The sequence below is a fragment of the Kwoniella dejecticola genome, chromosome 1 (genome assembly GCF_000512565.2).
Source record: "Kwoniella dejecticola CBS 10117 chromosome 1, complete sequence".
NCBI lineage: Eukaryota > Fungi > Basidiomycota > Tremellomycetes > Tremellales > Cryptococcaceae > Kwoniella > Kwoniella dejecticola.
The window spans coordinates 3636129-3647019 of NC_089301.1; the positions used below are offsets into that span (position 1 = coordinate 3636129).

General features: G+C 48.5%; 4 protein-coding genes across 4 annotated transcripts; 2 read left to right on the plus strand and 2 right to left on the minus strand.

The window, feature by feature from the left end:
- Positions 1-182: 182 nt before the first annotated feature.
- I303_101333 (uncharacterized protein) lies at positions 183-3330 on the minus strand (the record flags this gene model as incomplete). Its single annotated transcript, XM_018404702.2, has 10 exons — positions 183-1393; positions 1464-1585; positions 1675-1877; positions 1940-2050; positions 2138-2237; positions 2298-2476; positions 2575-2814; positions 2882-2912; positions 2981-3047; positions 3138-3330. The coding sequence occupies 10 exons, from the start codon at positions 3328-3330 to the stop codon at positions 183-185; spliced, it is 2457 nt and encodes an 818-aa protein (XP_018267356.2).
- Positions 3331-4279: 949 nt separating this feature from the next.
- Positions 4280-5085, minus strand: I303_101334 (uncharacterized protein; the record flags this gene model as incomplete). Its single annotated transcript, XM_065968320.1, has 7 exons — positions 4280-4386; positions 4473-4562; positions 4630-4638; positions 4699-4750; positions 4803-4819; positions 4886-4903; positions 5064-5085. 7 exons carry the CDS (start codon positions 5083-5085, stop codon positions 4280-4282), a joined length of 315 nt encoding a protein of 104 aa, XP_065824392.1.
- Positions 5086-5577: 492 nt separating this feature from the next.
- I303_101335 (uncharacterized protein) lies at positions 5578-8360 on the plus strand (the record flags this gene model as incomplete). Its single annotated transcript, XM_018404704.1, has 6 exons — positions 5578-5583; positions 5673-5776; positions 5848-6046; positions 6148-7548; positions 7633-7983; positions 8067-8360. The coding sequence occupies 6 exons, from the start codon at positions 5578-5580 to the stop codon at positions 8358-8360; spliced, it is 2355 nt and encodes a 784-aa protein (XP_018267358.1).
- A 1262-nt stretch (positions 8361-9622) lies between these two features.
- Positions 9623-10873, plus strand: I303_101336 (uncharacterized protein; the record flags this gene model as incomplete). The annotated part of the gene is made up of 2 exons (XM_018404705.1): positions 9623-9809; positions 9906-10873. 2 exons carry the CDS (start codon positions 9623-9625, stop codon positions 10871-10873), a joined length of 1155 nt encoding a protein of 384 aa, XP_018267359.1.
- Between the last annotated feature and the right edge of the window lie 18 nt (positions 10874-10891).

Genomic DNA, 10891 nt, shown 5'->3' on the forward strand with positions numbered 1-10891 from the left:
CGAATACACAGCTACAGTATTTGTCCCGTGTTCTCTTTCTGTGGCGCAGGCAGAACGCAAAAATCGAAACAACAACATCCATATGTTGTATCGATGTAACACCAAATCTGATCCAACTCTAATCCAGAGCCAATCAATGGTAATGACAATACTTCACAGCAAGATACTGTACTCGTATGTGCTCAGCTCCACCCTAGACCTCTTTTCATCCTCGGTGTTCCCCCTCCGCAATATACCGATTCTCGCTCTTTCCACCCTCCATTCTTATCACGATTCCACCGACTCCTCCGGGCTTGCTCATCTATACTCCTAGGTCGGGGTGTACCTGTAGCCGCCATATTCTGATTCGTAAGTACAGGCTCATATCTCCCTTTACCTCCTTCTCCTCCTACTCCCGAAGCAGTGGCAGAGGCATTACTCCTCCAAGAGAAATATCGTTTCTTCTCCCTTCCCTGAGGGGGATATTGCGCTTGCTGCTGGTGAGGATAGGGTATGTATTCGCCTTGTTCAGGTACTTCCGCCAACGGTGGTAGTCCGCCATCCTGGTAGGTATCATAAACGGGATCCCGAGTCTGATATTGATCTTGAGGTCGGTTACTTGTTTGTGGTTGTAGTGGCGATTTGATGTGATCTTGATGCGCGGATGAAGGAACATTTCGATATTCCCTCAAGAACCCATCTTGGCGCTCATACCTTCCCTCCGGCTCTCTTCCTCTTCCGTACGATCCGAATTCATCTACACTTCCACCTGAGCCACTTACACTTCTCAGATGTCTAGCTGAAGTCGGACCGAAATGTACCCTTGATCCACCACCGCTTGATTGCTCTTCATACCTGCTTTTACCCTTACTCTTCCACGGCAGAGGCAAAGGCAGTAAGCCTGAGTTGGGTGGCGAGGTGTTCTGTAATCTAGGTGAATAAAAGCCTCTTTGATGCGGGGCAACAGTCAGAGGCATCGCTGTTTGGGGCGATACATGAGGGTCCCCGCCTAGGAGTGGTTGGTTCTGTTGCTGCTGTTGTTGATGCTGGGCCGAAGGATACGGTTGAGGAGGCATAGGAGGTTGATATGGCGGAGGAGGAGGCATCATACCTCCCATACCGCCCGCTCCCATACCCATACCCATTGGTCCCATACCCATCATAGATTGAGAAGGAGGCATACCCATTTGAGCCATCATCGGAGGTGGTCCGCGCGGAATCATCGGTCCGCCCATGGGTACAGGTACAATGGGCATGACCGGCGGAGGTAATGTAGCGCCTCGGACGACCGCATTCATTTGCGCTCGTTGTTGACGTCGTAATGCTCGATACCATATCGATTGGACCGAGCTTCGATTCCGAGCGTAGCAAAGGATAAATCCGAAAATCAAAACGCCCAAAAGGGTACCGATCACTGTGTAGTGATTAGGAAGACTGCTTAGCACGGTAACAGGGTGATCGTGGAAACAGAAAGGCGGACTCACGTATACCAGCTAGCTTCTTGTTTGCTTGACCCTCGTCCCTCGAGTACAGGTTGGCCGCGTTGACGGAATTAGGTTTCCCGGCCAATCCGACATACTGAGCCGAATCAGAATAGTATAAAGCGCTAAATAGGGGGTCACAAAAGATCAGCCCTGAGACGGCTCTCTCGCATCCCACGATTGAGAGTTCATTCGAGTGGGAAGAAAAGCTTACGCATATACGCCGGACATAAAGGGTGTTCCAAGCCTCACTTCCCCATTGGTTTCCGGTACACTCCCATTTTGCCACGCTACGATGGAGCTCCAGCAAGTCCGTCCCGCCGCATCTCGATTCCGGACTAAAGCAGTCGGGTCAATCGCATATTGCGTTCCGGAAATCGTTATCTTCAGATCAATCGACGTGTCGCACGGGACATTCTATGTAGCCGACATTCAGCTGATTCGCCCTTCCAACATGTCAGGTTCAACAAACAGCTGACCCATCGAGTGGTATCCACTAAATCTCGCTCGGCGCCGTTGACTCTGGCGAATATCTGTTCTGCTATAGCCGTCGGTAGATAGATCGAATCGAAGCCTGGATCAATGGTTCCCTATATGTAGATTGGAGGCTGATAAGCCAAACATTGCGGATACATAGATTGATCTTCACACCCGATCAACGATTAGACCGTACTCACGAAGTGATTTTCTAGACCAATGACCTCGCCGTCGTGCCGTAATCTGTCCACTCCAAAAGCCCACGATCCGCCCATCGTCACGTCAACATCGAGCCAATTACTTTTCATCAGACCAACATCAGCAGTGTATCATCTCGGTCAGACTCAAGGGGCCGCTCACAAGTTGCCCTGGTACGCATCAGAGGGTACTGCTCCCCAGTGAATCGTCCCCGCTAGATCATCTGTATTCGAAGAGAAATTATTGATTTGGAACCCGACTGTATACGATGTCAATTGACCCGGAGATCCATCGTTATCGGCGATCAACATCGAGGGTATCATCGACATTGCTTTTCTTTCCTATATCAGCGGGTAACATAGTCATTTAGTCAATTGCTGGCGCATGTATAATATGGATCCCGTTGCTATGTTATGTTCGTTGAGAGGGGACAGCTTACCTGATACACCCCCATTCCCCAGAAACCAGCCGTCCCATCTGATAACGTAGTATCTGCTCCATCTAGATTCGCACGAGCGTCATTGCTTTGCACAGCTGCTGCTAAGACTACAGGTCGGGGAGTCGCTTGGTCCCCTCTTTCATCCGAGATCACCTCGCTTGCGAATCGCCCCGCTATAGATAATGTCGAGGATGAGCCGGAAGGGTACGAAAAGACGCATGCCAAATCATCGTTCGATATCTGCATTGGCATTCTCATCAATGTCGTATCTGAAAATCATGGGCTGGATTGAGTGTGAGGAACATACCGATATCGATTGACTTGAGGAGACATCAAGGCTGTGTCAAATGGCTTTTCAGCAGCGATATCACTGAAATCTCAAGCGAACAGACTCGGCTCAACTCACAGGTTGGCATTCTGTACACACTCTTCGCACCCCGTAGCAGCAACAACGAAAAAGTCGACATTTGTAGCTGATGAAAATAGGTGTAAGCCGCCGACCGACCGGTTACGCGAACTACGGTGGACAATGTAGCGAGACAGGCAACGGATGAATGGCTTACAGCATGTCAATCTCATTTCCATCGGTGGATTACCGACATTCACAGCCAAGACATTGGTGCCCGCCCCACTACGATACAGAGGCATCGAGGTGTACTCGGTTCCTATACGTTGGGCATCCGTACGGTCATCGGCTTGGACTTGAGAAGCCAGTATCGAGAAGATCGTCAGAATGAGAGCGGGGGTGGTTCTCATCTTGTCGGCAGGGATCAGGGGATTATGATGAGGTGAGGCTATGGCGCGATGTCAATGCTGAGCTTATATGTGGAGTGTAGACGCTGTAAACTTTCGGATCAGGGGAGAATAGTCTTGAGACAGTATAGAGCATTGTAGGATAGGTGTAGAGGGTATATATCCATTAATCCACCATATCTATCCATATCTATCCACTGCCATCGATATCTCTACTCGATCGGATTGTCCAAGCTACCACGCCTCCCCTCATTCAATTTTCCCTATGCGTCCTTCTCAAGCGGAAGGAAGCGTGTGGGAGTCTTCAGAATGACAAAGGAGACTCACTTTACAAGGGGATGTGACCATGACCACATTATCGACATTCGTCTGCACCTCATCACTCCACCCATGAAAGGGGTCCCTTCACCAGTTGAGGTTGGCCGAATCTGGGTAAGCGATAGTCAAATGGGTTTCGATAGGAAGACGTGTGTCGAAAGGTGAAGAGCTCAAGAAGCAGTGCTGTGTGTGTCGTTTCGAAGTCTGAGGTCCTTCCAAGACTACGTCCTTTGAGTCGTTTCGAATGTTCAAGCGCTTGAAGATATCTCACGGTGGGTTTCGCCTTCCCATCAAAGTCTAATCAACTGTTGCGGATTACGTCGAAAATCCAGAAAGCTGAATCAGATTTGTTAACATGTTAACATCGAGGGATTTGCTGAATGGCTGAATGCGTGAGATCATCATGTCAGAGTACCAAACATCAAACGCACGGATCACTTTTTGATGGGTCAGACCAAACAGGACACACAAAGGACCCTTGATTGGGATTAGCGTCATCATAAGTTATTCATACATGACCTATCTTACAACTACCTCCCCGCTCATACGCTCATACTACTACAACATCAACAACACTTAGCACCGCTGTCCTCTCGCTTCATCTCCAACTCCATGATTCATTCTACTGATCTGATTAAACGTGTTGTTGTCCATACATCGGTTGATGAGGTGGCGGGGGTCGGCCCCATCCTTGTTGAGGCGGTTGCGGATCAGGTCCATCACCTTGTTTCATCTCCCATTCTGCGGGCCAACATCATGTCAATACTTTTCGTTTGAGTGGTGATGATTCCAAGCTGAGATGGTATGAGATGTTGTGGGTGACTCACGACATATAGTACATAACCATATCCTGGATTTGCTAAATGGTATCAAAGGGATCCAGAAGAATTCGAACCACGTTCGAGAGTTGCCCCCGACTAAAGGTTCGTTCTTATACCATCAACACCATACTGGCATTTCGTTTCGGTGTGGTCAAATGCTCACCGACAGCAGCTAAGAATGAGAACTATCTATCAGTCAAGTTTCTGAATACAACTGTGAGCCAAAACTTACCATTGTTGCACCTCGGACACATCCTGCCTTGCTTGTCCGCATCTTGGCTGAACTGTTTTTCATGTCAGCTTGCTTCAGCCTTGGAAGGGAGATTCGAAGCTCACTTTAGTGGGAAAACCGACTGATGATCAGAATGAAACTCCTCGTCAGCTTTCTTTGCTCGGTACGACAACGCGTTTCGGCTCACATATCAACGGGATACACACTGCAATCAGTAGAATCGGTGGTCAGTGATGATCATTTGCGATTTCTGATATCACTCACTCGTGTAGATGCGCGACTATCGTTTATAATGATCAATAGGGTAGAGGTGCTATGCTTGTGATGGCGAATCAGTTGCTGAGAAAGAAAGATATGTTATGTACGGTACGGACTGCACAGCAGCATCAAACGATGTTGAGAGTGAAGATGACTTTTTCAGACTGCGACAATAACAAAGCCAAGACATGACGAGTGGAGGCAAAGCCAAGAGAAAGAAATGCGATGACGCAGGAAGAAAGGAGGTGATTGATGTAGGCTGTTATTTTATCCCACCACTTAGTCTGCAGCATTCACTTTCCCACGAGTGTATGCTTCCACAATTTTATCAAAGATGCTTCGAGGCCCTTCTACGGTTTTATTCATCCATGCCATGCAATCAGTGCCACGCAGATAAAGTCGAGCATCACGTCAAAAGTCGAGAAAAGTTGCCAGTCCTCACCACCCCCCTCATCCACTTGATCCTTTCTCCAAAGAAGCTATACAGCACACCCCAAATAACCCATAAAAAACTCAATTCGTAGATCGATATTGCATATCTTCCCTCGGATTGTTTCAGTCTCCACATAGAAGATTGACTGTATCATCGCATCCATATAGCATAGAAAGAATACATTCAAAATGGCTGTGAGTACCCCTTCCTCCTTACCTTTCTTCATTCAGCCAATTCAGACAGATGTACGGGACTTCGCTGATGTTTGCTTGCCCATCTACAGAGTGTAGTTGGTATTGATCTCGGTAACCTTTCCTCCAAGATTGGTGTTGCCCGACACAGAGGTATAGATATCATCGTCAACGAGGTATCCAACCGTGCTACTCCGTAAGTCCTCCCTTCGCATCATCACCCTTTCTTCCCTTTTCGGTCGCTGACATTGAATGAATGGTCTATAGTTCCCTCATCTCCTTCACTGCTCGACAAAGGCACATTGGTGAACCAGCCAAGACCGCCGAAACCTCCAATTTCAAGAACACCGTCGGATCCCTCAAGAGATTGATCGGTAGATCCCTCAGTGATCCTGAGATTGAGGAGTACGAGAAGAAGTTCATCAATGCTCAATTAGTCGATGTTAACGGAAGTGCCGGTGTCAAGGTGAGCTCATCCTTCTATGCCTCATTGCAGCCTTACACACCATCCTCACGCCCTCATGCTATTTTTTGTATGGTATGGCTGATCTCATAAATCACATTCAGGTCAACTACCTCGGCGAACAAAGTCAATTCTCCTACACCCAACTTGTCGGTGCCTACCTCGGTAAACTTCGAGACATTGCCGCCAACGAGCTCAAACAAGCCGTGTCGGATGTAGTCATCGCTGTTCCAGGATGGTACACCGATATTCAACGACGAGCAATGTTAGACGCTGCCAACATCGCTGGACTCAACTCCCTCCGACTGATCAACGACACCACCGCCGTCGCCTTGGGTTACGGAATCACCAAAGCCGACCTGCCCGAATCAGCTGATGCTCCTCGACACGTCGTCTTCGTTGATGTCGGTCACTCCAACTACTCCGTCGCCGTTGTCGCCTTCTCCAAGGGTCAACTCACCGTTAAGTCGACCGCTTACGACAGACATTTCGGTGGACGAGATTTCGACTATGCTCTCGTCCAACATTTCGCCAAAGAATTCAACTCCAAATACAAGATTGACGTCCTTTCTTCCCCTAAAGCCGTTTTCCGATTAGCCACCGGATGTGAGAGACTCAAGAAGGTTCTCTCTGCCAACGCCGAAGCCCCTATCAACGTCGAGTCTCTCATGAATGACATCGATGCTTCTTCATCCTTGAAGAGAGATCAATTCGAGGAACTCACCGAACACTTGCTTTCAAGAGTCAGCAACCCCTTAGCTGAAGCTTTGGAGAAGGCTGGCTTGACGATTGACCAAGTTGACGCTGTGGAGTTGGTCGGTGGATCTACCAGAATTCCAGCTATCAAGGAACGAATCCAAGCCTTCTTTAACGGCAAAGTCCTCTCTACCACCTTGAACCAAGACGAGGCTATCGCTCGAGGAGCCACATTCGCTTGTGCTACCCTCTCGCCCGTGTTCCGAGTCAGAGAGTTCGCCGTGCACGATATCGCCTCTTATCCTATAAAGGTCCAATGGGAGAAAGAAGCTGGAAACCCGGACGAAGATACCGAATTGACCGTCTTTCCTCAGAACAACCCCATCCCATCCACCAAGATCCTCACGTTCTACAGACAAGGTCCCTTCGAACTTGAGGCTCAATACGCCGAGCCATCGACCTTACCAAAGGGTACCAACCCATGGTTAGGAAAATTCACCGTCAAGAACGTCGAGAAGCCCGCCTCAGGCGACCTTGCTTGTGTCAAGGTTAAGGCTCGATTGAACCTGCACGGTATCGTCAACTTCGAGGGAGCTTACATCGTCGAGGAAGTCGAGAAGGAGGAAGTCGTTGTCACTGGTGAAGGAGAAGAACAAAAGGAGGAGAAGAAGATGGTCAAGAAGATCCAACGAAAAGGAGATTGTGCCGTTGTAGGACAATACTCTGGTCTCGCCAAGACCGCTGTCGATGACTTGACTGAGAAGGAAGGAAAGATGCATGCCGAGGACAAGTTGGTCATGGAGACTGAGGTGAGTCCATGCGCTCAGCATCATCGGCGCAACGCGCTTTCACGTCGCGACTATCTCAGCTAATTCTGTCATTGGACTACACAGGACCGAAAGAACGCCCTTGAGGAATACGTCTACGAGATGAGAGGTAAACTCGACGACCGATATGCCGCCTACGTCCAATCATCCGAGAAGACCGAATTATTGAGTGGTTTACAAGAAGCCGAGGACTGGTTATACACTGAGGAAGGTGAAGATGCCACCAAATCAGCTTACGTCCAACGATTGGATGCCCTCAAGACTAAAGGTGATCCGATCGTATTGAGATGGAAGGAGTCCGAGGAAAGACCCAAGGCCGCTGCTTCGTGCAGAGAGACACTGAACACATACTTGAATGCTGCTCAAAGCGGTGACGAGAAATACTCTCACATCTCTCAAGACGATTTACAGAAAGTGGTGAGTCGAATTTACAGTGAATTGAGATACATAAAGGGAGTTCTCGGCTAACGTACAAAATACTTTTCATCGATCTTCTTCAGATCGACGCCTCTGCCAACACTTTGTCATGGTTAGAGAACCAATTAGTTCGACAATCTGAGAAACCCAAGAATGTCAACCCCGTCGTCCTTTCTTCCGAAATCACAAAGAGGAAAGAAGAAGTCACTTTCACCTGTGCGGCTATCCTTAACAAGCCCAAGCCCAAGCCAAAGGTCGAAGTACCCCCTTCGGGCAACAACACGCCGGGAACTGAGACCCCGAAGAAGGAAGAGGAGAAGATGGACGTTGAAGGCGAGGGTGAAGGACCCAAGATCGAGGAAATGGATGTTGATTAAGTGGTCGCGTAGTGTCTGCCGCTTTGTCCGTTGTGTAGGATTTAAATGCAGTGATGCAATAGATTGTGCGAATGCGAATGCGAAAGCGAACATGTGGTATGAGTGAGCAGCAGTAATAGATTTTTAACACACATAGACTCAAATTCTGATGCAGTGACCTATGTGGGATCTTTCATCGGAAAGGCAACCATTTCATTGTGTCTGACCGCAGCTGATCACTGATCGAGCGCGGCGATTAGCTAATAGAACCTTGTGACCCGGGAATTGTCAAAGTTGAATGAATGTGTCAAGTGCCAAAATTTCGAGCCACCTCTCGACTAACGAAGCATGGAAGAGGACTTGTTGGTTGACTTGAGCCAGATCATCTTGCCTGAATACAGATACTGCGCGCACAGAGCACAGACTACAGACTGCGAACTGACCACAGTGTTGACAGTGTTATGCCTACCACCTACTGTGTTGATCGCCACTATAATATCAGGATAAATATGAGAAGGCCGGCAGATTTAATCGTTTAGTTAATCTAGTAAATCAAATAAGAACTCTGATTTTGCAGTATATAAGGGCAATTTCCGGTGATACTGATGGGTCGCGTAGCACACTCGTCCCGCCGTCGCCTCAACAACCGCAACAATCACAAACTGCCCGCGCGCGTCGCAAGACCGCCTAAGGGCGCGCGATCAACCCTCTTACGGGAACCTTTTTGATTTTTGCTTTTGGTTGTGGCGCCACTTGCCAAATCATCTCTCACAGAATGCATGTATGCACTATATAAAGGCAATTCACACCTATACTAATGCGGTCGGCCGCGTAGCACGCCCATCACAGCCTGCCCCCACACAATAAGCACCATAGCAGAACAATGTCCGCGCGCGCCGCAAGACCGCCTCAGACGGGCGATTCAACCCCTTTGATAACATCTTTTTTGATGGACATGACGTCGTTTGTGTGACACTGTGTGTTGAGGGACTAGCACAGCTTACAAGAACCAAAACCAAACCCAAATTCGAATCCGAATCCAAAAATGCGGTTTTGATTGAGATGAATGATAGTGTCTCTTGTCATCTCAATAAAGGGGCCATGCTAAAATACTACACTACACATACTTCTTCGCGAAGGGATAAATAGCTATATGTGACTCTACAATGAGCCTGTGCCAATTCAGTCAGTCGAACTCACTTCATACGCAGTACTATAGCATCCCCAAATTTAGCTTTTCCTTCCCCTCGGCGTACGAACAGGATTAGAATGGGAAGGACAAGATGTTCGGTCATCGTCCTATTGGTCTCGCTCTCGGGCTGAGCTGCGTTTTCTTGGTCATGCCCATCGTCTTGGCTGGCCCAACACCTATATCTTCACCGGCATCGGCAACACGAGAGTCCGTTGCAGTGGATCGAGCCGACAACTTTGTGAAGGAGAGTGAGCAGTACGAGGAATACGATCTGTGCGGTAAGTCCCTCTTCAGAAGATATCACTTGGCCTTGGTGCTATATGTATTTAGACGATCATGTGTAGGAGGAGACAATACTAAATTGTTTGATTCAGAGATTGTCGACCTCACCGCTGCCTCTGCTGTTCCTGCTGCTGCTGGTGAAAACGATAACGACCGAGATGGAGACGGGATCATCAACGATCCCGACGATGTCGATGAGCATGCTATTCGAATCACCCAAGACCAGTCGATTTCAGAATTTGGGGAGGGGCATCATCAGTACATAGGAGATTCGGAGCTGGAAGAAGCAGGCGTAAAACATCTCCGAATATGTAAAAGACCTTCCTCCGGCTCTTCTTCATCTTCTTCATCGTCCTCATCAGGCTCGAGTGGCGGGCGAGGCTCATCCAGTTCTTCAAGTGGGTCAAGCGGGTCGAGTGGATCAAGTGGATCAAGTGGATCAAGTGGATCAAGTGGATCAAGTGGAAATAGAGGCGGTACATCCTCCAATACTGGGAGTGGCATTACTAGTGGTAGTGGAAATAGGAATTCTGGAAGTAGTAGTGGGAACAGCGGAGCAGCACGACCTGGAGCTGGGAGTAATGAAGATGGGGGCGGGGATGGGGATTCAAGCTCTGGTGGCGATTCAACCTCAAACTCAAACTCGGACTCGAACTCAAATCCCAACTCAAACTCAAATCCGAATTCTGGAACAAGCGGAAATTCCAACTCCAATTCTAATACTAACACTGGTAACAAGAATGGGAACGGGAATGCCCCTAGTAATTCTCCAGCATCCCCTGCCGCTTCCGCTTCTCATCCTCTAGCTTCAGGAAGGTATGGCTCCCCGCTTCCATTTGGGGCAAGCACGAGTATAGCGAATGGGAAACCTGTGAGCAGTTCACGGATAAGCGGTGAGCCTTCGCATCTCTTGGTCTATCATACATCATTCGCCTATCCGTGCAGAACTGCAACGCCAGACGACAAAGTCGAGTTGCGTAAAATCAAGTTGATGTGTGACCTGGTATCTCAATATCAGATGCGAATCAAGAGATACGAACAGCCTATCCTCGGATATTGATCATCTCGATGACCATTT